At 45.5% G+C, this 25,766-nt stretch overlaps 1 protein-coding gene and 1 long non-coding RNA gene across 2 annotated transcripts; both read right to left on the reverse strand.

Moving 5' to 3' along the window:
• Nucleotides 1–2,312: 2,312 nt before the first annotated feature.
• LOC121008323 lies at nt 2,313–4,185 on the reverse strand. The gene is made up of 2 exons (XR_005780556.1): nt 3,160–4,185; nt 2,313–2,984 (listed from the first exon to the last, which is right to left on the reverse strand). It is a non-coding gene; the product is annotated as an uncharacterized LOC121008323 (long non-coding RNA).
• Nucleotides 4,186–5,112: 927 nt separating this feature from the next.
• On the reverse strand, nt 5,113–24,947 carry LOC121008413 (PTTG1 interacting protein). The gene is made up of 7 exons (XM_040440947.1): nt 24,761–24,947; nt 18,632–18,684; nt 12,356–12,464; nt 10,160–10,265; nt 9,673–9,738; nt 8,137–8,183; nt 5,113–5,485 (listed from the first exon to the last, which is right to left on the reverse strand). The coding sequence occupies exons 1-7, from the start codon at nt 24,825–24,827 to the stop codon at nt 5,442–5,444; spliced, it is 492 nt and encodes a 163-aa protein (XP_040296881.1). The 5' UTR covers nt 24,828–24,947; the 3' UTR covers nt 5,113–5,441.
• Between the last annotated feature and the right edge of the window lie 819 nt (nt 24,948–25,766).

Here is a 25,766-nt window from a genome sequence, read left to right on the forward strand (position 1 = left end):
GATCCTTATCCATTCAGAATGCATTAGGGCAAAACTGATCCGTTTTGGACCGCTTGTGAGCGCTCTGAACGGATCTCACAAACGGAAAGCCAAAATGCCAGTGTGAAAGTAGACTTAAGCAGGAGGGAACCCCTGCTAGTTCTCCACTTTGTGCCGGGGGACAGGAAACAACTGGAGAAGGTAAAGGGGAGGAGGCTTTTAAATCTTTGTTCTCCACGTTGTTTCCTGTCCCTGGGAGGCGTACGGAAAATACAGGTATGTCATGTACACTTTGCTTTTTCTTTCCATGTGGAAATTGACCTGCCGTTAGTATTTATAAATCCGCAGCATGTCAACTGTTTGTGCAGATGTCGGGAGAGATGACTGGTTATCTTTAAATCACGTGTACATGCTCTCTAGAATCCAGACTTGTCAGATGTTGAAGACTGTAGATGATTGGCTGCTTTCCACCATTCTAGTTGATGCAAACTATTACTAAAATGACTCACTGTGACCCCCTTCTTGTGTTACAGCTGCACCGATAATGTGCTGACCAGTGGTTCTCACCATGGAAAGCCACCAGTAAATACCATATTTCTTCTCTGGCCTCATACACAACACAGCTGTAATGCTCCTCATCACCATTCTAAGGCCTCTTACATGAGCATTACAGAATGGGAATCATTTACAAAGAGCGGCGTTTTCACACTGATCCGTTTCCTCTTGCTGTGCCGGAGGATTAGCCTAATTTCTGATGAGGTGTGCGTCTCGTCATAAATTAGGCTATCTGAGGCAGTACGTGCGCCAACATGTACCCCGACACATCCCTGCTCCATCCAACTGTCGAAAACCTTGACACCGGCCTTGCAACAATATTAAGCCGCTGTCGAGGTTTGTGTAAAAATAGCTGTTTGATAAATAACCCCCAATGTTTCAGGGTCTGTTCAGTGAAAAACGTGATGGTTTTACATGCAAGTTCAATCAGTTTAGTCCGCGATTCAGTGCTTCAGTTTTTTTCCATCAGGATTGCATCCGATTTAGGCTGCTTTCACACTAGCGTTTCTATTTTCTGGTATTGAGATCCATCACAGGGTCTCAATACCGGAGAAAAATGCTTCCTTTTTGTCCCCATTCTTTGTCAATGGGGCCAAAACGGAAGTTAACGGAGTCACCAGAATGCATTCTGTTCCATTTTGGTTGCGTTCCCATACCAGAGAGCAAACTGCGGTTTTCTTTCAGTCATGGGATGCGGAGCAAAACAGATCCTGCATGACCCACAATGCAAGTCAATGGGGACGGATCAGTTTTCTCTGACACAATAGAAAACTGATCAGTCCGCAATTGACTTTCAACAGTGTTCATGACAGATCCGTCTTGGCTATGTTAAAGTTAATACAATCAGATCCGTTCATAACGGATGCAGATGGTTGTATTATCAGTAACGGAAGCGTTTTTGCTGAGCCCTGCCGGATCCATAAAAAATGCTAGTGTAAAAGTGGCCTTACACGTCTGAAGAAAAACTGAAGAATAAGTCTACTTTCACACTCGCGTTTTGGCTTTCCGTTTGCGAGATCCGTTCATAGCTCTCACATGCGGTCCAAAACGGATCAGTTTGCATTCTGAATGGAAAAGGATCCGCTCAGAATGCATCAGTTCAGTCTCCGTTCCACTTTGGAGACGGACACCAGAACGTTGCTTGCAGCGTTTTGGTGTCCGTCTGATGAAACTGAGCCAAACGGATCCGTCCTGACACATAATGTAAGTCAATGGTGTTCAAGACGGATCCGTCTTGGCTATGTTAAAGATAATACAAATGGATCCGTGAATAGACCATTCCTGTGTGAAAAACTGATGAAAAAAGAACATACCGCGATTTTTCCTGAATGGACAGATGGTCAGTAAAACAAACAATGCTCAGGTGCATGTACCCATTGAAATGAATGGGTCAGGGTTCATTGTAAACCAGGATAGAAGACTCGCTCGTGTGAAAATATGCCTTATGACTGAAATAACACACACTCCGGCGACCTCTTGCAGATGAAATTCCACTCACCCGTGGCTACCCGTGGCTGCCAATGGCAGCAGAACGTTGCAGAACAAGGAGAGGTCTTACCTAGTATCCATCTCTTGTTTGCAAGAGGAGCAGCAGTATAATACATGAGACACTGCCATTCTGGATAAATCACAGACAAAGCTTTGTTCTTTTTATTTGATTTAAAAAAAAAAAAAAAAAAAAAAATCCACGTACAAGTTCAATAACTTATCCGTAAAAGTATTAAAATCCGCTACCTCGAGAAGTGTTAGTGCTGCATTTCTATTAAGCAGGCCTCGGAGGCGTTTGATCAAGTTTACTTATGGCACAGATAATCTTTGTTACAGGTCGGTTGCAGAATTTATAGAAACTAACAAAATCTACAGTTAAGACAAAGACATTCTAGAGAATAAAAAGGTGGCAAAGGCTGGCACTAAAGACCTGTTCATAAATAAGACTACGTATGGCACTTCAATAAGGCACTAGAGGGCTGTGTTCCTATATAGGGGAGGGCATTTATTCTACGGCTATAAAACAGTGTTTGGTCGTCTCTTCCTGAATGTTGTGTACCTGGGAGCTAGCATTCATCTCAACTGAAATGGAGCCCCAATGTTTAGCCTCAGGGTATATATACATGGCTGCAGGCCTGGTCTTGAAGGCCCTGTATTTTTGGCCAGAAACCAAGGATAGCTCTCAGAGGGATGAGAAAAATGTAAGGCACTGTTCAGATATTTGTGTGGCATTAGTTTAGATTACAAAACAGTGCAGCCAGATATGAACAAGTGTTAATGTATTCTTTATTATTCTGCACTCGCCCCACATCCAGCTCTCTCAGAAGGTAACCGCAGATGGGGGCGCACACACTCATGTGCATGAGCCCTAAGCCTACAAGGCCATAAGTTAAAACCTCTATTCAACCAATCTCAGCTGTAATCTTTGGCCTGGTGTGGACTTTCATTGATCTGGCATTCGGCTTTAGGGTCCATTCACACATCCGCAATTTCATTCCGCATTTTGCGGAACGGAATTGCGGACCCATTCATTTCTATGGGGCAGCACAATGTGCTGCCCGGATCCAGAATTGCGGATCCACACTTCCGATCCCGAAAAATATAGAACATGTCCTATTCTTGTCCGCAATTGCAGACCCTTAAAGGGATACTAAAGTTATCTCCTATTCTATGGTTAGGGGGTTAACTATTAGATCAGTCAGGGACCTACCGATCACAAGAGTGTGTGGGGGGAGGGAGACTGGTATGTCATGAAGTCCCTGAAATGAACAGAGAAGCCGGTCAGTCGTGCACGCAGCCACTTCATTCACATCTATGGCAGTTCCAGAGTACAGCTCTTGGCTATATCCAGAATTCCCATAAAAAAGGAGATGCCGTGTGTATGGCCAATGAGGCCCTCATTCTCATGATCGGTGGGGAGTCCCAGCAGTAGGACCCCCACCGCTCTAATATTTAACCCCTATCCTGTGGCTAGGGGCTAACTTTAGATAACTAGAAACCCTATTTAACTGCAGCACCTGACAACGGCCAAAAATCTCAAAGAAGCAGATGAACAGATAGCTTGACAGATGCCAAATGTCAGATAGTTCCTCATGTTTAAAGGTGTCGATTGTTGGCAGAAGATCTAAATCAGACTTTTTGGCTATCCAAAATCTTCAGTGGGTGGTCACCAATGAGAATGGAGCGTCAATTAGTTCTACTTCCGACACTAACTGGACAATCTCATTCTTGGCTACCTGGCAATAAGCTGACCAAAGGATGCCCCACATCTAGGACCATCTAAGAATCAGCTGTGATGTGTGGGAACGCTCAGCATCAAGCATTCAGTGCCCCTGCAGGGAAAAATGATGCATTACACAATTCCCACTACAATGCAAACACAGATGTGTTGTGTCCTCCAATGTGAGAGGGGCTCCACTCTCACCCATACACGAGTGCTCTGAACAGAAAACCCCCGCCTTAACACATAGATCCCTCTAAGGAGGAGAGGGAAAGATGATCACATAACCCCTTTGACTAACAATTTAATCTAGAGGACCTAGCTAGAGGAATTAGGCTACTTTCACACTAGCGTTTGTGCTGGATCCGGCAGGGCTCAACAAAAATGCTTCCGTTACTGATAATACAACCGTCTGCATCCGTTATGAACGAATCCAGTTTGTATTATCTGTAACATAGCCAAGACGGATCCGTCATGAACTCCATTGAAAGTCAATGCGGGACGGATCCGTTTTCTATTGTGTCCGAGAAAATGGATCCTTCCCCATTGACTTGCATTGTGCGTCATGACGGACCCGTCTTGCTCCATATCCCATGACAGAAAGAAAACCGCCGCATGCTGCGGTTTGCTCTCCGGTATGAAAACGAAATGCATTTTGGAGCATTTCATTCTGTTCAGTTACGTTTTGTCACGATTGACCATGAATGGGGACAAAACAGAAGCGTTTTTTCCGGTATTGAGACCCTATGATGGATCTCAATACCGGAAAATAGAAACGCTAGTGTGAAAGTAGCCTTAGTTATGTGGTTCTATAGAAGATATAGTATGAGGCGCAATATATTCTGAAATTAAAAAAATGCAAAGGAGTAGTATAACAAATGTGCAAAGAAGTTATATACAAAATAACCCCGCAGTGACTGGAGTGTTAGGGAACCTGTCACCAGGATTTGATGTATAGAGCTGAGGACATGGGTTGCTAGATGGCCGCTAGCACATCCGCAATACCCAGTCCCCATAGCTCTGTGTGCTTTTATTGTGTAAAAAAACAACGATTTGATACATATGCAAATTAACCTGAGATGAGTCCTGTACGTGAGATGAGTCAGGGACAGGACTCATCTCAGGTTAATTTGCATATGTGAGTCCTGACTCATCTCACGTACAGGACTCCTCTCTGGTTAATTTGCATATGTATCAAATCGTTGTTTTTTTTACACAATAAAAGCACACAGAGCTATGGGGACTGGATATTGCGGATGTGCTAGTGACCATCTAGCAACCCATGTCCTCAGCTCTATACACAAAATCCCGGTGACAGGTTCCCTTTAAGTATAACAAAAAACACAAAAGGAAATCTTAGGGACAGCCATGGTCTGCACATAGATATGAAGCACATGCTATACATCAGTAATGTTCCTGGCAACCCCAAACCCACATCTCAGAACAAATAAGGGGCTTCTGCCGCAGTCAACCTGAAAATTCCTGACAAAGGAAAAATAATCAAGGAACTTGTTCCACAATTACATTTAAAAAAAATGCTGAAGCAGAAGATGGATGATCTGACATGAAGGTTCTTTCACATTTGGTCCTAGCCTTATGGTCACTGGGGAAGGGGGCAGATGATGTGGGTTCACACAATACAGAAACTGTGGCTTTTGCAAGATGTGAAAGTGAAATCCTTAGAGGCGAAGATCAGAACTTAATTATCAAACTTCGAATAGGGATTGTCTTCTTTAAACAAACCTGCAAATAAAAAAAATAAAAAAAAAAGGGGGGGGGGGGGGAGATAGTTAACTATCAGCTCCTTTCTACCATAATCATGCAATGAGAGAATTTTTACATGTCAGGAAATAGTCTTGATCGCATCCCATTTTTTTATTAATAAAACAAATGCTAAGAAAAGAGTTCTGAAATGTACACATTATATAGAATATGTGACGAACAAGAGGAAAACTGAATATTGTAGATTTTGATCCATACACTGTAGAAATACAAGAAATGCATTTATAACCCTATTTAAATAAGAAGCTGGCACATTGATCAGGCTTTCTTACCCCCGGTTATCAGTTTGTCTAAGACAAGTATACATTTCCCTGCAGAGATTGCTTTAGGGGAAATGTAGGATTACATGGCAGTGATTCAAGGAATGGCGACCATGTACTGCATGGATGCGCCAGGTCTGCTCTTTGTTCTGGCACATGGGGGGTGGGGATCTCGACCAGTTTGTCATCCTGAGACAACCCATTCAACATCACTTGGTAAGGATGACAATTTACTGACATTTTGAAATACTGCTTGCTAGCAGCCAAGGAATTACACACAAATTAAAAGCTTAACCCCTTAAGGACTTAGGACGTACCGGTACGGCATGTTTCCCGAGTCCTTAAGGACCCATGACGTACCGGTGATCGGAACCTGGTGCCTGCTCACCGGGTTCCAATACAGGATGCATTCCAATACAGAAGTATTGGAATGCATTGTAAAGGATTGGACCCCCAAAAGTTCAAGTCCCAAAGTGGGACAAAAAATAAAAAAAGTGAAAAAAAAAGTTTCCCCCCCAAAAAATTAAAAGTTTCAAGTAAAAACAAACAAAAACGTCATTTTCCCCAAATAAAGTAAAAAAAAAAAAAATATGGTAAAAAAAAAATAGAAAAAAAAAAAAAAAAAGTATACATATTAGGTATCGCCGCGTCCGTATCAACCGGCTCTATAAACATATCACATGACCTAACCCCTCAGATTAACACCGTAAAAAAACCAAAAAAAACCTGTGCTAAATAAACCATTACCTTACATCACAAAAAGTACAACAGCAAGCAATCAAAAAGGCGTTTGCCCACCAAAAAAATACCAGTCACCTCATCCCGCAAAAAATGAGCCCCTACCTGAGACAATCGCCCAAAAAATAAAAATAAACTATGGCTCAGAATATGGAGACACTAAAACATAATTTTTTTGGTTTTAAAAAAGCTGTTATGTAAAACTTACATAAATAAATAAAAAGTATACATATTAGGTATCGCCGCGTCCGTATCGACCGGCTCTATAAAAATATCACATGACCTAACCCCTCAGATGAACACCGTAAAAAATTTAAAATAAAAACTGCTAAATAAACCATTTTTTGTCACCTTACATCACAAAAAGTGTAATAGCAAGCAATAAAAAAGCCACACGCACCCCAAAATAGTGCCAATAAAACAGTCATCTCATCCCGCAAAAATCATACCTGACCCAAGGTAATCGCCCAAAAACTGAAAAAAATTATGGCTCTCAGACTATGGAAACACTAAAACATGATTGTCAAAAAAAAAAAAACAGTCCAGCAAAATCTGCCTTCCAAAAACCGTATGGCATTCCTTTCCTTCTGCGCCCTGCCATGTGCTCATACAGCGGTTTACGACCACATATGGGGTGTTTCTGTAAACTACAGAATCTGGGCCATAAATATTGAGATTTGGGTTTGGCTGTTAACCCTTGCTTTGTAACTGGAAAAAAATTATTAAAATGGAAAATCTGCCAAAAAAGTGAAATTTTGAAATTGTATCTCTAATTTCCATTAATTCTTGTGGAACACCTAAAGGGTTAACAAAGTTTGTAAAATCAGTTTTGAATACCTTGAGGGGTGTAGTTTATAGAATGGGGTCATTTTTGGGTGGTTTCTATTATGTAAGCCTCGCAAAGTGACTTCAGATCTGAACTGGTCCCTAAAAATTGGGTTTTTGAAAATTTCAGAAAAATTTCAAGATTTGCTTCTAAACTTCTAAGCCTTGTAACATCCCCAAAAAATAAAATATCATTCCCAAAATTATCCAAACATGAAGTAGACATATGGGGAATGTAAAGTAATAACTATTTTTGGAGGTATTACTATGTATTATAGAAGTAGAAAAATTGAAACTTGGAAATTTGCAATTTTTTAAAAAATTTTGGGTAAATTTGGTATTTTTTTTATAAATAAAAAATATTATTTTTTACTTCATTTTACCAGTGTCATCAAGTACAATATGTGACGAAAAAACAATCTCAGAATGGCCTGGATAAGTCAAAGCGTTTTAAAGTTATCACCACTTAAAGTGACACTGGTCAGATTTGCAAAAAATGGCCGGGTCTTTAAGGTGAAATAGGGCTGAGTCCTTAAGGGGTTAAAGGGGAGCAGGTCACCGCTGAAGCAGTCACGTTTTCCCCTGTCGACGGATGTAATGGAAGTGCTGGTCTGGGGAGTCACACAGGCTAAATCCAGCGGCGGAGACCAGGTGAGTATCATCACCACTACAGGTCAGCCACGTCTGGAGGTCCGATTTAGTCCAAGACCGTCACCACTGGGTGGCACAATGTCTTTTGTATTAACAGCAATTAGAGGGTGAAGAGAATAAAAATAAAGATTTACTTACCATACTTCTTTCTTATGTCATCATGTCGCGACTTCATCTGAACCCTCCTGAAAATACACACAAAAAATAAAAAAATACATGATATAGTATGAGAATACAAACTGACTGGACCCTCTTAGCACCTTTTGAAGATTCAATAAAGGGATTGATTAGAAGCCTTCGCTGCCATCAATATCCACCACTCTACAGGCGATTCTGGCCAGAGGGGGGTATTAGGATCTGTAGGTGTCTTGAGGTCATCATACAGACCAGCCCCCCAGTGAAGTGAGTCAATACTTTTTTATTGGTTTATTCTAGGGACCTTTCATTTATACACACACACACACACATATATATATATAATTTTATTTTTAATATACTGTTATATATATATATATATATACACACACACCTCTGAGGTTTTTCCACCCGTTATATCTGTTTCATATCTACGTATCCATTTCATGCTCTTAGCTAGGTAAGAATACCACTCTGATCACCCTTTGGAGATTTGATCGATTTACACCACTTTCCATTGTGGCTTTATCGCCTGACCTACTGGTGCAGTTCAATTGTTACTAGCAAATACTATTTTTTATCCATACCATTTTGGGGTACCTACTTATTGCAAAAGGGACTAGTGCTTATTTTGGGGTTGACAGAAAACGGTAATGTGTCTGAGCATGGTTACTCAGTAACAAGCTCACCCCTTACCGGTTTCCTACCGCACTATGTTCTACACAGACTGATTGTCTACATTGGCTCCCTATCAGCAGCCACATTGCACATCATTTTTTCTTTTTTTTTCTTTCTAACCCATCAGCCTAAACACACATCACAGGTACTCCTTCCTCCACTGGCGGCGGGGTTCTGACACCCGGGACCTCAGCCGATCACCTATTTGAAGATGAGGTAGCGTTTCATGCGAGCGCTGCGTCCTCTTCATTACACTGCCCGTTGTCTCAGAAGCCAGTGTAACTACAAGTACTCTCTCCGGTGACTTGTAATTACACTAACCGCCATGGTAAGGGAGAGGACGAGCAGTGTAATGGAGAAAGTTTTTCTCATCTTTCGGGAATTTATTCCCCAAGATCTGACAACCCTCTTTTTTTTTTACCTTTTTCTGCATACCCAGTTACTAAGGACAGCCACTCTAAAATGTACAGCGCTGTGCTTGGCAAGGTGGAGCACCGCAGCCTCTTCAAACAGGTACCGGCAGGAGTGTTGGGTGTCACACCCCCACCAATCAGATATGAATGCCTATCCTGGGGATAAACCAATATCAAAATGATGGGCAGGAAATGATACCTGTACAGAAAAAAAGGACCCGATTTCACTTGCTCAGCCAACCCGTGACGGCATTAGGGAATCAAGTGTGGTTTTTGAAGACCGCTGATCACTTGCAAAACTAGAATGACCTATTTCAGACCATGTAAAAGATGAACGTGGGAGGAACCCAGCAGCGAGCGGATCGCCACAGAGATGACCCACATTCAGAAAATAAATATTTCCAAAATGTATGCCATGTCCTTCCCCTATTAGGTTTACTTGTCTTACCTTTCTTCCTGACGGACTCGTCTCTCCTCCTGCTCTCTCATGGATTTTTCCGTTTCCAGACTTGAGCTACTGGGGTAAGAAAAAAAACGTATGTATGAAATTAGACACGTTATGTACCCATGGGCTGTTTACTCCTATTACATAGTAATGGACAGACTGTCAAATAAGGGAGGAGTCATCCTCTAGTCAAAGCCAAAGAAAAAAAGAAAAACCTTCCTTGTGCCAAAGCCAATTGTGTTTGAAAGACTCTAGGGATCACGCTACTTGTCACGTGTAACACTGCAGCTAATCCCATGATATGAGGGTTACTCATCATGTCATGCTTTGCTAAATGCTGCACATAAGTAGTAGAGTTATTTTTCTCCAGCCGCCTACTATGGGACCCAAGGACCCCACTAAAAAGGTTGTAAGAACTTGTGATAAAGTCTCCGGGAAAGAGTCACAATATAACCATCTGGACACCCAGCAGGTCCCTGATGATACTTACTTTCTGCTTTTCTTCTTCCTACAACAGCAGCAGCAGCAGATGATCACGGACAAAATGAGGACTCCTCCGACCACAGAAAGCGTGATAATCAAAGCCTCAAAATTAACTGAAAAAAAAAAAAAAAAGATTTTTTTTAAGTTTTTTTTTAAATTATTAGAGAAAAAAAAATGTTCCTAAATAACATGTATTGTAGGAGAAAACCACATTCATAATGCAAACCCACCCTCTTAGTATAAAATCCAGGTCCTGGGGGTAAATTACAGGATTACAGGAAATGTGACAGGCCATGGGAGGTCATACCCTAAGCACCACCCACATTTCTTAAAGAGCCAAGATCAGAAAAAAAAAAAAAAAAAAAAAGCTAACTTTGGGGTGCCCTATAATTATCCAACATATTTACGCCACTAACTGTGCCCAACAGCCTCTCTAGTGCCACCTATGGGAGGTAGCTTCCCTGTGATTCTAACTACCTCCAGCAGGTGGCAGGAGAGAGATTGTTTTCTCTCTATTGGATAGTTAAAGGGGGTTTTCTGAGATTTTTATACTGATGACCTGCCCTCTGGATAGGTCATCAGTATCTGATCATTGGGGGTCTGAACCCCGCCAATCAGCTGTTTAAGAAGGCAGCAGGGTTCGCAGTACCGCCGCAGCCCTCTCTCTGCTTTTCCTAGTCTGAGTGATGACACGTTCATCGGTCACATGGCATAGGAGCAGCTCAGCCATATTCAAGTGAATGGGGCTGACTGATATCAAGCACAGCCGCTATACAATGTACGAAGCTGTGCGCATGCGAGTGCAGCTGACCAGCGGAGGTCCCGGGTGTCGGACCCCTACTGGTCAGATACGGATGAGGGTAGGTCATCAGTAAACAAATCTCGGAAAACCAATTTAATTTGCATACCTTTTCTGTAGTGCCTATAAGGCATACATCAGCTGGCAGTCTCCACAAGGAGAAATAGTACCCCCCTTCCACCCCAAAAAAGCTTATGGAGTCATGTAGTGCTGTCCTTATGAACCCTATTCACTAATCAGTACTATAAATACCCCTAACACAGCAGCTATACTTAGTGCTGTAAGAGAGATATATAATTAGATATGATAACTGAAATCACCATAATTCCACGGCTGCTTTCCAAATTCAGATAAATCAACAATCAACGATGGAGATGAAACTTAGAGGGGTTGTCTCACTTCAGTAAGTGGCATTTATCATGTAGAGAAAGTTAATACAAGTCACTTACTAATATATTGTCATTGTCCATATTGCTTCCTTTGCTGGCTGGATTCAATTTTCCATCACATTATACACTGCTAGTTTCCATGGTTACAGACCACCCTGCAATCCATCAGTGGTGGTCGTGTTTGCACACTATAGGAAAAGGCACTAGCCTATGTGCGCTCCCAGGGTCTCCTTTAAATTGAGGCCAGGGATGCAATCCAGGCGGTGTGCTTATTATAACAAGTCACATGAGAGCACATGAACATTCCTGAGCGCTCAGTATGAGATTTGTGCTGCCAGGGGCTAGAGGATCCAGATGCCAACCAAGGATAAATCGTATTCCACGTGACAAGTCTAGGAGCGTCTATTCTTATCACTCTATTATTCCTGCTAAAACTTTATGTCTAAAGGTACAACTGGGTGTACCTGGTGTGGTGCGGGTGTCCCTGCACAATCCACCATTGTCCATCAGTACCAGCATGTGCAGGGATACCCCCCAACTGGTAATGCCCAATTACACCTTTATTATTAATCTTCTAGTTGGAATAATAGAGGAATAGCGTAACAGTCATAAGAATAGATGCTTCAGAATTGTTATCACATGGGAAATGCAAGTATTTAGTAAAACAAACATGTCTGGAGAGGTGAATGGTCCTCTTTAAATGTTTATTCCTTACACGTCATGAATGGAAAAAATTACTGGGAGTTCATGCCTCAATGGAGCGTGTGCAGAAAAAGCAAAGATTGCAGCAGAAGTTACTTTTCAGGATTTAAAAAAATATATATAAATAAAGTCCTGGGGAACAACTGTGCACAATCACAATGCAGAGATCCATAGTGCAGCCCGCCTACCACTGTACAGGTCACCATACAATGCATTAGAGACAAGCAGATACTGTTTTAGTACGTAAACTGGAAAGCAATGAGAGTTGGAGTGTAGTAACATGAAGGCAGAGACAATGAAAATATTTACTCACCCCAGCATATCCCCCAGCGGGCGTCCCTCAGTTTACACAGGGATGACGGAGGCAGGATGTTCCTCACCGGATAATCCAGACACTTGCTGTTCGTATTGCACCACAAACACTAGGAGGAAAATAAAACGAACAAATCAGCTGCAGGAAAAACCACCCAAGATCGAAGATTGGCTCCCTGTGTGCATGATGCCCAAGACAGTATCTTGGACTGGCCTGCCTGCCATTGTCTACAGCGGTGGTCTCCAACCTGTTGTTCTCTAGTTGTTGCAAAACTACAACTCCCAACATGCTGGGAGAGCTACAGGTTAGAGACCCCTGGGCTGTATTATTATACATGGTCTACTCTGTTGAAGCAGCTATATTGTATTACATGAGGCCACCGCAGTCCATAGATCAGATTAGATTTTCTCCGCTTCTGTGTTTTTACCAAAACAGCTTTGTGTGCAACATTAGACGCTGTTCACACTGCACTAAAGGGATGTTGCAGTTTTTCCCTTTTATTTTTTGGGAACTCCTATACAAGTAAACGGTTAGACTTGGGCATGCACGGCCACGGATGGACAGGCTATGTAACCTACAGGGAAATTGCCCAGGGGCCTCCCAAGCCCCTCCTCATGGTTGCCGATCTGATGTTCTTAGCATTAATTCACAATAGAAATATCAGGTACTTCTGCACCTGGCTGGCGGCCATAGGTCCCCTTCTGAAATCAACTGTATTGCCTTCCTCGGGACAGTGATACAGCGGAATACTGCATCGGGGGGGCGGCAGTATTTTGTGCCACACTGCTATTTTGTTCTGTTTCTGCCCTGTACTTTGGTGTCCACCACATGTAACTGCCTACATCAGACCCTTCCTATAGTATGTTGTTCTATGCCCTGGACGGAAGCCATCAATCTGTTCTAATGACCAGTAGAATCAGCTCACCAGATATTACAGGCCGCCACATAAAGGTCACTACAAGGACAATGGAGCGGAGAATGAGGCGGCGCACCGCATGGATTAGCTAAGGACATTGCCGTCATTACCTTATAATCAGTGTGTGCAGGTTCTCTCCTATACAGTGCCGTCATATGCAAAGAAAAACCAGTATATGAACCACGTCAAGGGTCACCAACCACAGCTTGTTATCTTCTAATTATGAAGAGACATTGGAGGCAACCAAAGAAGCAAAAGCACAACAACAGTAAAATCAGCATTTCTATGGCAAAAAAACAACAAAACACAATAGAGGGAATCTGTCATGGGACCCCTCTCGACCGGCCACCAGGAAAGCTTAATGAGAATATAATGCCATCTGGTATTGCAGCTTGTCCCCAGGCAGAGCCATGTACACGAGGGGTGCGGCTTCTGGGGAAAAACAGGCCTCATTTCTGGACTACAGACTTTCCATGGCTTCTCCATGTTCCATCCTTTATAAACAGACAATTCCCCAGACACCGCACACGGACCCAATGATTTGAATGGGCGAGTCTTGCATGAGAATTGGATCCAAAGAAGCGCATGCTGCGATCTCAGCAGCACCGATTGTGTGTGGAAAATCGGACATGTGAATTGGCCAATGGCGTATAATTGGCGAGTGTTCAGTCTGTCCCACACTCCGGCACGAACATCGCTCATCATTGCACCGCTTGGCTATTTTCAGCAGTCCCATAGAAATGAATAAGTACATCTGTCACATTACTTGAGTACAATTTGGACCGCTAGGGTACATACAAGCCGATTAACGTGGAAAATAGACATCGGGCTAAATGTCTTCAAGCAATGACAAGGTCTTGTCTGCGTACAGATTACCCATTTACATTGGACAAAGCCTACACCTCATGTGAGATCCAGGGTTGTAGGAAGACTTAGTATATAGTGATGACCTATCCTCAGGATAGGTCTGACACCCAGGACCTCAGCCGATCACCTATTTGAAGATGAGGTAGCGTTCCATGCGAGCGCTGCGTCCTCTTCATTACACTGCCCGTTGTCTCAGAAGCCAGTGTAACTACAAGTACTCTCTCCGGTCACTTGTAATTACACTAACCGCCATGGTAAGGGAGAGGACGAGCAGTGTAATTGAGAAAGCAGCACTCGCATGGAGCGCCGCCTCCTCTTCAAACAGATGATCAGCAGGTGGTGCCGGAAGTCGGACCCTCGCAGATCACATATTGATGACCTATCCTGCAGTCGGGAGAAATCTCTTCTCACCTGACAGCTATTTCATGTACACGGCCAGTGGCAGGCACATGAAAGCCATTAGCTGCAGCGGTCACGTGCAGGAAACTGGCGGAGCGCCAAAGCAGTGTTTGTGTCCCTTTAAAGAATGCAGAATGTCACTGCTCAGCATTCAGTTATTATCTAGGAGTGAATCTGGCCCTCTATGAGAACAGAAGGTGCACCTATGAGACGTTACCCGCTCTCTCTGCAAATGTACAGCTGAAAGGGGTTTGTATTCCTGTAATTGAATGCCCTGCAAATATATAAGTATTAACACCAGGGCTGGGCACCGCACATGCTAATGGAGACCTCGATGGCAACCACTTCATATGCAAAGACTCCACTCTTCTCTTCTGGTCGCATATCACGTACACACCCCGATACTAAAACATTAAGGCCTCTTTCACACAGGCGTCATGTTTTTGGCCCGGATAAGATGCGGGTGCGTTGCGGGAAAATGCACGATTTTTCGGCGCGAATGCAAAACATTGTAATGCGTTTTGCACACACGTGAGAAAAATCGCCATGTTTGGTACATGGTTATAAGGGAAAATAATACATTCTTAATACAGAATGCATAGTACAATAGGGCTGGAGGGGTTAAAAAAATAAATAAAAAATTTTTTTTTTTACTCGCCTTAATCCACTTGTTCGCAGAGCCCGGCTTCTCTTCTGTCTTCATCTTTGAGGAATAGGACCTTTGATGACGTCACTGCGCTCATCACATGGTCCATCACACGATCTTTTACCATGGTGATGGATCATGTGACGGACCATGTGATGAGCATAGTGACGTCACCACAGGTCCTTTTCCTGTGCACAGCAAAGATGAAGACAGAAGAGAAGCCGGGCTGCGCGAACAAGTGGATTAAGGTGAGTTTAATTATATATTATTTTTTTTTAAGGGAAAATAATAATGATCGGGTCTCCATCCCGATTGTCTCCTTGCAACCGTGCGTGAAAAATCGCACCGCATCCGCACTTGCTTGCGATTTTCACTCAGCCCCATTGACTTCTATGGGGCCTGCGTTGCATGGAAAATGCACAAAGAGGAGCATGCTGAGATTTTCACCCAACGCACAAGTGATGCGTGAAAATCACCGCTCATGTGCACAGCCCCATAGAAATGAATGGGTCCGGATTCAGTGCAGGTGCAATGCGTTCACCTCACGCATTGCATCCGCACGGAAATCTCGCCCGTGTGAAAGGGGCCTAAGTGAAAACGCTCTGCTTTGCATAATTGGTGTGAAAACCTGATGCTAATGGTCTCTGCACTTCCAATTTTTCCATTGCATCTCCTGGCTGCTGCTGCTGCACATCTTGCAAAGCTCTAGAGCAGGGATCAGCGACCTTCAGCACTCCAGCTGCTGTGAAACTGCAACTCCCAGCAAACAAGGCTCAGTTTTTGTTTTGTTTTTTGTTTGTATTTTTAACTTCCACTGAAGTGAATGGAGCACTCTGGGAGTTGTAGTTTCAGAACACCTGGAGGCTGCTGATCCCTGCTCTAGACTATCATGAAGGGGTTGTCTCACTGCAGCAAATGGCATTTATCATGTGCCTAGTTCACACAACGCAGTTACTAATGTATTGTGATTATCCATATTGCCTCCTTTGCTGGCTGGATTCATTTTTCCATCACACTATACACTGCTCGTATCCTCATATCCTGCAATCCAGCCGCATTGGTCGTGCTTGAACACTATAGGAAAAAGTACCAGCCTCTCTGGTGGTTGGGATGTGGCAGAATCACTGCTGGACCTCATTACAGTCAATACTGTTCGAGCGGTGACCTAAAGAATCCGGCAATGCCAGATCTGCTTGACGGAGATGTCAACAAAGCCTTAGTGGCTTGTATTAACTTTATCTACATGGCAAATGGCATTTGCTTAAAGGGGTTCTGCACTTTGTTTAAACTGATGATCTATCCTCTGGATAGATAATCAGTATCTGATCGGCGGGGGTCAGACACCCGGGAACCCCACCGATCAGCTGTTTGAGAAGGCATCGGCACTCCAGGAGCGTTGCGGCCTTCTCACCGTTTACGCCGACCCAGTGATGTCACGACTAGTATCAACTTGCCTGGGCTGGGCGGGGCTAAGCTCCAAGTTGGTACTAGTCGTGACGTCACTGGGCCGGCGGTAAACAGTGAGAAGGCCGCGGCGCTGCTGGAGCACTGCTGCCTTCTCAAACAGCTGATCGGCGGGTGTCCCGGGTGTCAAACCCCCGCCGATCAGATGCTGATGATCTATCCAGAGGATAGATCATCAGTTTACACAAAGTGCAGAACCCCTTTAAGCAAGACCCCCCTTTAAAGCTAGCTCACACAAAGGCTTTTGCAAGATCTGCAGCATATTCTGCAGCAGAAACCCCTCTGATTTGTGCCATGGTTTATCAATTTGGATGAGGAGGACCCGCTCACAGTTTAGCCCCATTAAATGGAGTTAAACCACGACACAGCAGCAAGTAACGATACAGCATGTCCTTCCTTGGCATGGCCACATGAACAGCAGCGCAACTTCCCACTGAAAAACAACCGAAGGTGGTAACTGGCGCAGAATCTGTACCAAATCCTTGGGGGGCGGGGAAACTGAGCGCAGACCATCCTTTAGAAGCTTTTATAATACAAAATGTGGATGACTAAACACTAAAAACTACGAAACATAATAAATGACGGAACATTTAACTGGTTGAATACCTCCTTGCATTACCTCATCCCATAAAAACTGTCAGACGAGCAGCAAGCACTTCAGCTCGACGAGTGAATATCCTGGCAGGGGTTTTCCTAGGACTTATTAATATTGATAGCTTAACCTTAAAGGGAACCTGCTGATTTTCGGAGACCGGAGACACACACATTGATACAAGAAGGGCTGTCAATCATTCTATGTGGGTGGGGTTATCAGGACTCTCGCTGTCTCTCCTAGGAGTCCTGTCAGTAATTACTCTACTTTTTAGGCTACATTCACACGACCGTATGTATTTTGTGACCCGCAAAAAATATGGATGACGTCTGTGTGACATCTGTGTTGCATCCGTTTTTTTTGCAGATCCATTGTAACAATGCCTTTCCTTGTCTGCAAAATGGATGCGTATAGGACATGCTCTATTTTTTTGCTGGGCTACAGAACGGACATACGGATGCGGACCCATTGAAATTAATGGGTCCTCATCCAATCCGCAAAAAAACAAGTTTGTGTGACTGTAGCCTTACGCAGAAATCCTGCTCCAAATCATACCCCGACATCATACACTGCTGTCAGATAGAGACTTATGCTACCCTGACAGATTTGCTGTTTGTCATTCCCCTACACACTACAATGATAGAACCACAATGCTTGTGCAAGTGTACAGTAGCTTCCTCTTCGCGGCTTCCAAGCACATTTAGTAAGACTGGCTTTCCCCGTGTGATGCCGTTAGACTGCATCTGTGGCAGTCCTTGCCCCTGGCTGGCGCAGCTTTCTGCAAATATTTATACCTGTCTCTATGTTTATACCTGTCTCTATGTTAGTTTGCCACGGCCCCTGCCACATTCCGTCATGCCCAACTAGAAGACGCGTTGTAAAACTGGCCCCATGTGACTAAACACGGTCACACGGCCAGTTAAAAAAAAAAGGGGACTGGCAACGATTTTACGCCTAAAATAGTCACAAGCCCATTAGTAGATGCGCCCCAGCCCCAAGGCATCTTCTACTTATGGGCAACTGTGCCAGACGCTGCAACTCAGTCCCATTAACTTTAAGAGGAGTACTTCTTTAAAAGGTAAATCCACCAGAACACCAGCACTACACAGCAGACTGCAGTGGAGGGAGCTCGCTACTACTGCGCAGCTTCCATTGACTTCAATGGGCGTAGCGAGCGCCCTGCACTACAATGTTGACTGTGCTGTGTAGCTCTGGAGCCAACTTTTGACGGCAAAGCTTCACTGAACAGCCGACTGTTGGGGGTGTCAGACCCCCACGATTCAGTATGTGATGGTCTATTGTGATTAAAGGCCACCACTTTCTAAAGACTGGAGAACCCCTTTAACAGTCCAAAACACAATATACTGGTATGTACCTGACGGCACCACTTACCGACACATTCTTCAAACAGGCGTCACAGGTTGTGTTAGACATCAAGGAGCACTCTGTAAAACAATGTGACAAGCAAGAAAGGAATTACTTTGCGGCATACAACTCTAATAACAGATCACCACGTTTCATACATTTACTACACTGGCAATCGAAGTGCGACCGCCGCAGCCTTTTCACTGTGGTATGGGGTACTGCAGTTTCATCCAGTCACTCAGCTGCAGTGCGCCAGCACAGTTCCTGTACAGTGGAGGGAGCTCCCTGCCTCTGCCCACTGTCACGTTCCCAGAGTTAACGCAAATAGGTGATCGGTGGGGGATGCTGGGCGTTGATCAACCAATTTAAGAAAATCTATGCCAGAAAACTGACATAAATTCAGCTTGAAATCTAAGTCACTCCTAGCTGGCAGATTTCAGCTTCTAGAATTCGCAGGAGGTGGCAAAATTCTTAATTTTGGCGCACCTTACACAAAGTCCTAGTGGACTCCACCCAATGTATTTGTGTAAGGGTTGTACTGTAATCCCTATAAAGATAAGGAGAGCGTAGGACATTTGTCCAAAACCCAATACTACTAGCGAAGCTGGTGTAGAGATCCAGGAGGGATTTCAGATTCTCCAAGAACTTCAGCAGACTACAGATTAAAGGGGTATTCCCATCTCAGACAATGGGGGCATATCGCTAGGATATGCCCCCATTGTCTGATAGGTGCGGGTCCCAGAGCTGTGGCTGGAGGACCCCAAATTTCCACGGGTCCGTTCACCACCAAGCGCTGCTCCCATAGAAGTGAATGGGAGCGTACAGCGCATGCACGCCCCAGGCTCTCATTCATTTTTTATGGCACAGACGGAAAAAGCCGAACCAGCACTCTGCTATTTTCGGTGGCCCCATAGAAATCAATGGAGGGCGGCTGCGCATGCGCCGGCGTGTCATCCTTCACTTGCGGGGCCCCGTTCTCAATATAGGTGCGGGTCTTAGCGGTGGGACCTGCACCTATCAGACAATGGGGGCATATCCTAGCGATTGTCTGAGATGGGACAACCCCTTTAAGGCCTTCTTTACACGTCTGTGAGGACATCATGATTTAGGGTAGTTTCAGACAGGGATAATTCAGTCCAGGTGCTGTTCAAGTTTACAACAGACAGCACCCGGTTATTTGCTGCATGGACCAGCTGGAGGTGCCGGGTACCAACCACAACTAATGGTATCACTGTGGGCCATGCATTATACAACTGGTAAAGAAACTGGCTGGGAAACTGCAGTGGTCATGGGCAGATTCACAGCTCAGTACTAGACTGGTAACCAATGAATTGTTTATGGGAGAAAGGCATTCTGTGCCTTTAAGGTGAAAGAGGGAAAAAAAAAAACAAAAAAAAACACGGCGTCCCCTGGCGCAGTAACATAGGAGAGCAAGGTGCCAATTAGACAACAAAGACCAAACATACAAGCGAGTTCAAAGCGAGAAACTCGCAGTGTGAGGTTCCTTTGTGAACTTTGCTCCTCTGATAAGATCATACAGAATTATAATTACCCTGAGAGTCTTGGAATCTACTGAACTACACTGACAATGCGGTCAGTGTAATACAATAGATTCCAGGTCCCACAGCATTATAAGTCACTGTAATGCTGTGCCCAAAGGAAAGGAGGGAAGAATGGGACCTCCCACTGCCACATTCTGCGAGTCTCTCACATTGAACTTGCTCATGTGTGTCTGGCCTAACTGCTCATCTGAGGTGGTTATGCAGATAGGAACAACTCTATGGATGAGCATGTAGTGTTGAAATGGCTTCTGCATAACCCCGAGTCCTCAGATCAGAAGAGACTGCTGAGGAAGCAATGCAAAAAAAGGAGAGGCAAAGTGAGCAGGTGCAGAAGGATCCCGCTGTGATGAATTCACACCATAGATAAGTTCTCACGAGACAGTTTATTGGGACGACGCGTTTCTGGGCCGGAACGCTCCCTACATTGGGTCCAATTCAGCAACCAAACTGGACCTGATGAAGGGAGAATTCAGCTCCAGAAATGCGTTGTCCCAATAAACTACAGTGGGAGTTCACCCGCAGAACGTTCCAACTGCACCAGCTCACTTTGCTTCCACTTTTGTTCATTCTGTGCCTTTGGACATGTGTTTTTATGTGTTGTGCAACTTGGTTATGACACATAATGACAGGCGCACAAACCTGCGTAGAATGAGATCCGTCATCGTGCAGGTGACTATTACACCGCTAACACTTGGACGTGATAAAATAACAGGTCACCTCGTTCATTACAAGTGTCAGCGTGTAAACAGCAGAGGATCAGATCAGACATGAAACGCGTCCACGGGCAGCGCAGCCGGCGATATACTTTGCACCCTAGCCGTTCAGCTCACACAGCCAGCGAGGTTAATAAGATTAGTTATTTCAGCAGCAGGGAAATCAGGGCTCAGAATAACAATCACAGCAATGTTTAGTTTGCACTGGCACCAATAGCAACTGAAAAAAAGTTATTCTAACGGCATGTCTAATTATAACCCAGGGGAGCGATCGCACACGGTTATTGTATGCAATGAAATGCCATAAGGATACTTAAAGAGGATCTTTCACCGATTCTTACCCTATGAACTAACTATACAGATATGTAGAGCGGCGCCCGGGGATCTCACTGCACTTACTATTATCCCCGGGCGATGCTCCGTTCTCCCGTTATGCCCTCCGGTATCTCCGCTCACTAAGTTATAGTAGGCGGAGATACCAGTCCCTAAGTTATGGTAGGCGGAGTCTGCCCTAGCGCTGGCCAATCGCAGCGCAGAGCTCACAGCCTGGGAGGTTATTTTCTCCCAGGCTGTGAGCTCTGCAATGCGATTGGCCAGCGCTAGGGCAGACTCCGCCTACCATAACTTAGGGAACGGAGATACCGGAGGGCATAGCAGGAGAACGGAGCGGCGCCCGGGGATAATAGTAAGTGCAGAGAGATCCCCGGGCGCCGCTCTACATGTATGTATACTTAGTTCATAGGGTAAGAATCGGTGAAAGGTCCTCTTTAAAGGGAGTCTGTCACCACATTTGAGCCTATTAGACAGATCCAATAGCGTTATATGTGCCACCCAGAAGTTTAAAACGGTACCTTTGTTGCATATACCGGAGTCTTGTTTGAGCCAAAAATGAACTTTGTAGGTTCTGTAAATGCGCCCTCTCAAGTGCCCAGGGCGGCGTCTCAATCTTCCGAGCCCAAGACCGGACCTCCCCAACGGCTCATAACCCCGCCCTCCTTGTGCCTCTGCCCGCCCGTTTACACTCCTCTCTCCTGCGGCGCAGTGGAAAAGGAGAGAGGAGGAGTGTAAACGGGCGGGCAGAGGCACACGGAGGGCGGGGTTATGAGCCGTTGGGAAGGTCCGGTCTTGGGCTCGGAAGATTGAGACGCCGCCCTGGGCACTTGAGAGGGCGCATTTACAGAACCTACAAAGTTCATTTTTGGCTCAAACAAGACTCCGGTATATGCAATAAAGGTACCGTTTTAAACTTCTGGGTGGCACTATTAACGCTATTGGATCTGTCTAATAGGCTCAAATGTGGTGACAGACTCCCTTTAAAGGTAACACAGGCACATACAGGAAAGTCTCTTTAACTGGGTTATTACCAAACACCTTAGAAAACCTCCAGCAGGGGGCAGTAAGGCAAAGTTTCACGCATGTGGGCTTGATAAAAAAATAGTTGATCATGGCAGACTGAACCCTGAGGTTAAGTCATTAATATATGATCGGAGGGGCACCCCCACCAATCAGCTGTTTGACGAAACCGCAGCTCTCTGGCCTCCACACAGCGCCGAATGATGTATAGTGGCTGTGTTCGGTATTGCAGCTCAGGCCCATTCACTTGAATGGGTCTGAGCTGCACCTAGGCCATGTGACCAATAAACATGACATCACAAGCCTGGGAATAGGTTTCCAGAAGTCGGACCCCCACCAATTTGATAGATAAGTCATCAACATTGATGGGGGGGGGGTGCTGGAAACTTAGTGGCCCTGGAAAAAAAAATACTAAAATTGGCCCTGTTTTGTAGTTGGGTCCAAATTGATGGAGGGCAGGGCTAGCAGTACCATATTGTGGCACATTATACCACCCCAACAGAGCCAAATACCACAGTCCATTGCATCAGCACAAAATACATCCCTGAAAACTTCCACTGGCCGGCCGTGAGGAGGGCTCAGGCAGCCCCCTGGGCATCAGCTCAACTGGAAATTTCACTGTAAGGCCCCTTTCACACGGGCGAGTATTCCGCGCGGATGCGATGCGCGAGTTGAACGCATTGCACCCGCACTGAATACCGACCCATTAATTTCTATGGGGCTGTTCACATGAGCGGTGATTTTCACGCATCACTTGTGCGTTGCGTGAAAATCGCAGCATGCTCTATATTCACGCAACGCAGGCCCCATGACATCACTCCGGTCATCACATGGTACGTCACATGATCTTTTACCATGGTGATGGATCACGTGATGACCGGAGTGACGTCATCAAAGGTCCTGTTCCTGTAATTAACGCTCACCACAGGTCCTATTCAACAAAAGAGACAGAAGGAGATGCCGGCTACGCGATCAAGTGGACTAAGGTGAGTTAAATGTTTATTTTTTAACCCCTCCAGCGCTGTTTTACTATGCATTCTGTATTCAGAATGTATTATTTTCCCTTATAACATGGTTATAAGGGAAAATAATACAAACTACACAACACCGATCCCAAGCCCGAACTTCTGTGAAGAAGTTCAGGTACCAAACATGTGCGATTTTTCTCACGCGAGTGCAAAACGCATTACAATGTTTTGCACTCGCGCGGAAAAATCGCGGGTGTTCCCGCAACGCACCCGCACATTTTCCCGCAACGCCTGTGTGAAAGAAGCCTAAGGTCTATGGTCAATCCGCCCCCGCAGAGAAATCTTGGTCGAACCTTCTGACCGTATAATGTTGGGTCCCTCAAGATTCTCCCCAGACTTCTCCAAGTAAAAAAGCCCTTTTACCATAGAAATGGCCAACTACCATACACGTTAGATATGTATCGGCAGAGCCCACCGATTTCAGAGGGTTCAGCCAAGCATCTAATCATGGTGGCCTCCCGACTACCCCCTGGTGGCTGATGCCAGAGGAGATAAGGATTGGGCACGCTAGATTTTAACTGCCATATCCTTTTTCTCCCCCGGTCTGGCAGCAGCTTTGCCCTCTCTCCGTTCACTGCTTGGTTGTATGGGAGGGCAGGGAGAGACAGCGGCCGGCTGATCTCATGTGTATGGGGCAGCATTATGCCCTCCCTGGTAGCCAGGAGTGGACGGACTAGAGCAGGGATCAGCAACTTCCAGCACTCCAGCTGCTGTGAAACTACAACTCCCAGCATGCACATTTGCTCAGCTGTTCTCGTAATTCCCATGGAAGTGAAAGGAGGATTCTGGGAGTTGTAGTTTCCCAACAGCTGCAGTGCCGGAGGTTGCTGAGCCCTGGACTAGAGGGTTGTCTCAATATGAACCCCCAGGCCTAGGTAGACATTGGCGGCAAATTGCTAGAATATGCCATCAATAAGTGACTTGTGAGGGTCCCATGTATGGAACCTCTCCCCCCCCCTCCCCCCGGCTCCTAGCATGAAGGGCCCAGGATGCCAAGTACAGTGGCTCTCTACACACCTGGCAGTTATCGGGTAAAGCATCCCAGTGATCTGAGCAGATGTGAGGGTCTCTATACTAGACCTGGCCAGGAAAAGGGAGCGGGGCTCCTCTGGGATCAAGGAGGAGACTTGGATAACATGGTGGAGCACACCTGTGCGCAGCCATGGGCAGGGGGAACAAACACTGCAGCGGACCTCTCAGGACTGGGCTGGTCCTTATGGACACAAGGATCCCTGGTGACACTGCTGAAGCCCCCGACCCATTATACTCTACCCCCTCCTCGCCCACAGTATGAGAGGCCGTGACTTACAAAGTTTATACACGCAGAGCACAAACGACTGAGGATGATGGGAGTTTTAGTGAAGTCCACAAAGTGACCGTATACCCGCCCTGTACCAGGAGGTTTCCTAGTAACGACCCTTCTCCTAGGGAAGTGTGTGGGAGCAGTTCACACCCACAGTTTCACAATACCGCACTCACGCCCTCCTCTCAGACACCCACCTGTACTGGCGGCGGAGGCTACGGCCAGCAGACCGAACAACACGGGGACACAGCGGAGAAGCCCCATCCTCGATCAGCACCAGCGTCCTTCTGCCAAACTATCCGCTTACACCACGTGACCCGCCTCCACCCGACCAAACTAATGACGTCACCGACACCTCCTGAACATCGGGTTCAGCCTGCCCCCAAGAGACCTTTCCTTCCTCTACAGCCGCGTCACGTGATCGCGTAGCCCCGCCCTGACTGCAACTCCGACGTCAACTCAAGACTTGAAAACAAACCATTTGCAGGACTGCACTGGGAGGGAGTCTCTGGTGTACAGCGCCGGAGTCACTGTCAGTGTACTCAACCCCTTCCTGACCAGCCTGGTACTTTATTATTATTTTTCCATCTATGTAGCCATATAAGCAGGGGTGTAGCTAAAGGCTGATGGGCCCTGGTGCAAGAGTTCAGCGTGGGCCCCCTTCACTTAGTGTTCTGTGGCCAGGGCAGGGAAGCACATAGCCTTAAAGGGGTTCTGCACTTTCATTTAACTGATAATCTATCCTCTGGATAGATCATCAGCTTCTGATCGGCGGGGGTCCGACTCCCGGAACCCCTGCCGATCAGCTGTTTGAGAAGGCAGCGGCGCTCTAGTAACAGTGAGTAGGCTGCGGAGCTGCTGGAGCGCCGCTGCCTTCTCAAACAGCTGATCGGCAGGGGTTCCGGGAGTCGGACCCCCGCCGATCAGAAGCTGATGATCTATCTAGAGGATAGATAATCAGTTAAATGAAAGTGCAGAACCCCTTTAAGGCTGTCTGAGGCATTCCCCCTCGCCCCCTCATGCCAAATTCTTGACCTAACCCCTTCCATCCAGCCAGAGGTGTAACTTGACCAGCATGCACTTTTTATAATGCTGGTGTCTTCTTATGTGGCACAAGGGTCTTTGGGCCCCCTCAGGCTGCTACCTCTGCACCCCTTATAGCTACGCCCCTGCATATAAGGGCTTGTTTCTTGAAGGAGTAGT

This window comes from Bufo bufo, chromosome 7, assembly GCF_905171765.1.
Source record: "Bufo bufo chromosome 7, aBufBuf1.1, whole genome shotgun sequence".
NCBI lineage: Eukaryota > Metazoa > Chordata > Amphibia > Anura > Bufonidae > Bufo > Bufo bufo.

What these genes read in the sequence shown, in the direction of transcription:
- LOC121008413 (XM_040440947.1), bottom strand. Translation starts at nt 24,827, where the DNA reads ATGGGGCTTCTCCGCTGTGTCCCCGTGTTGTTCGGTCTGCTGGCCGTA. An exon ending in CCTGTTTGAAGAATGTGTCG is followed by an intron (nt 12,465 to 18,631) that starts GTAAGTGGTGCC and finishes TTTTCCTCCTAG; the next exon opens with TGTTTGTGGTGCAATACGAA. An exon ending in CCGCTGGGGGATATGCTGGG is followed by an intron (nt 10,266 to 12,355) that starts GTGAGTAAATAT and finishes TTTTTTTTTCAG; the next exon opens with TTAATTTTGAGGCTTTGATT.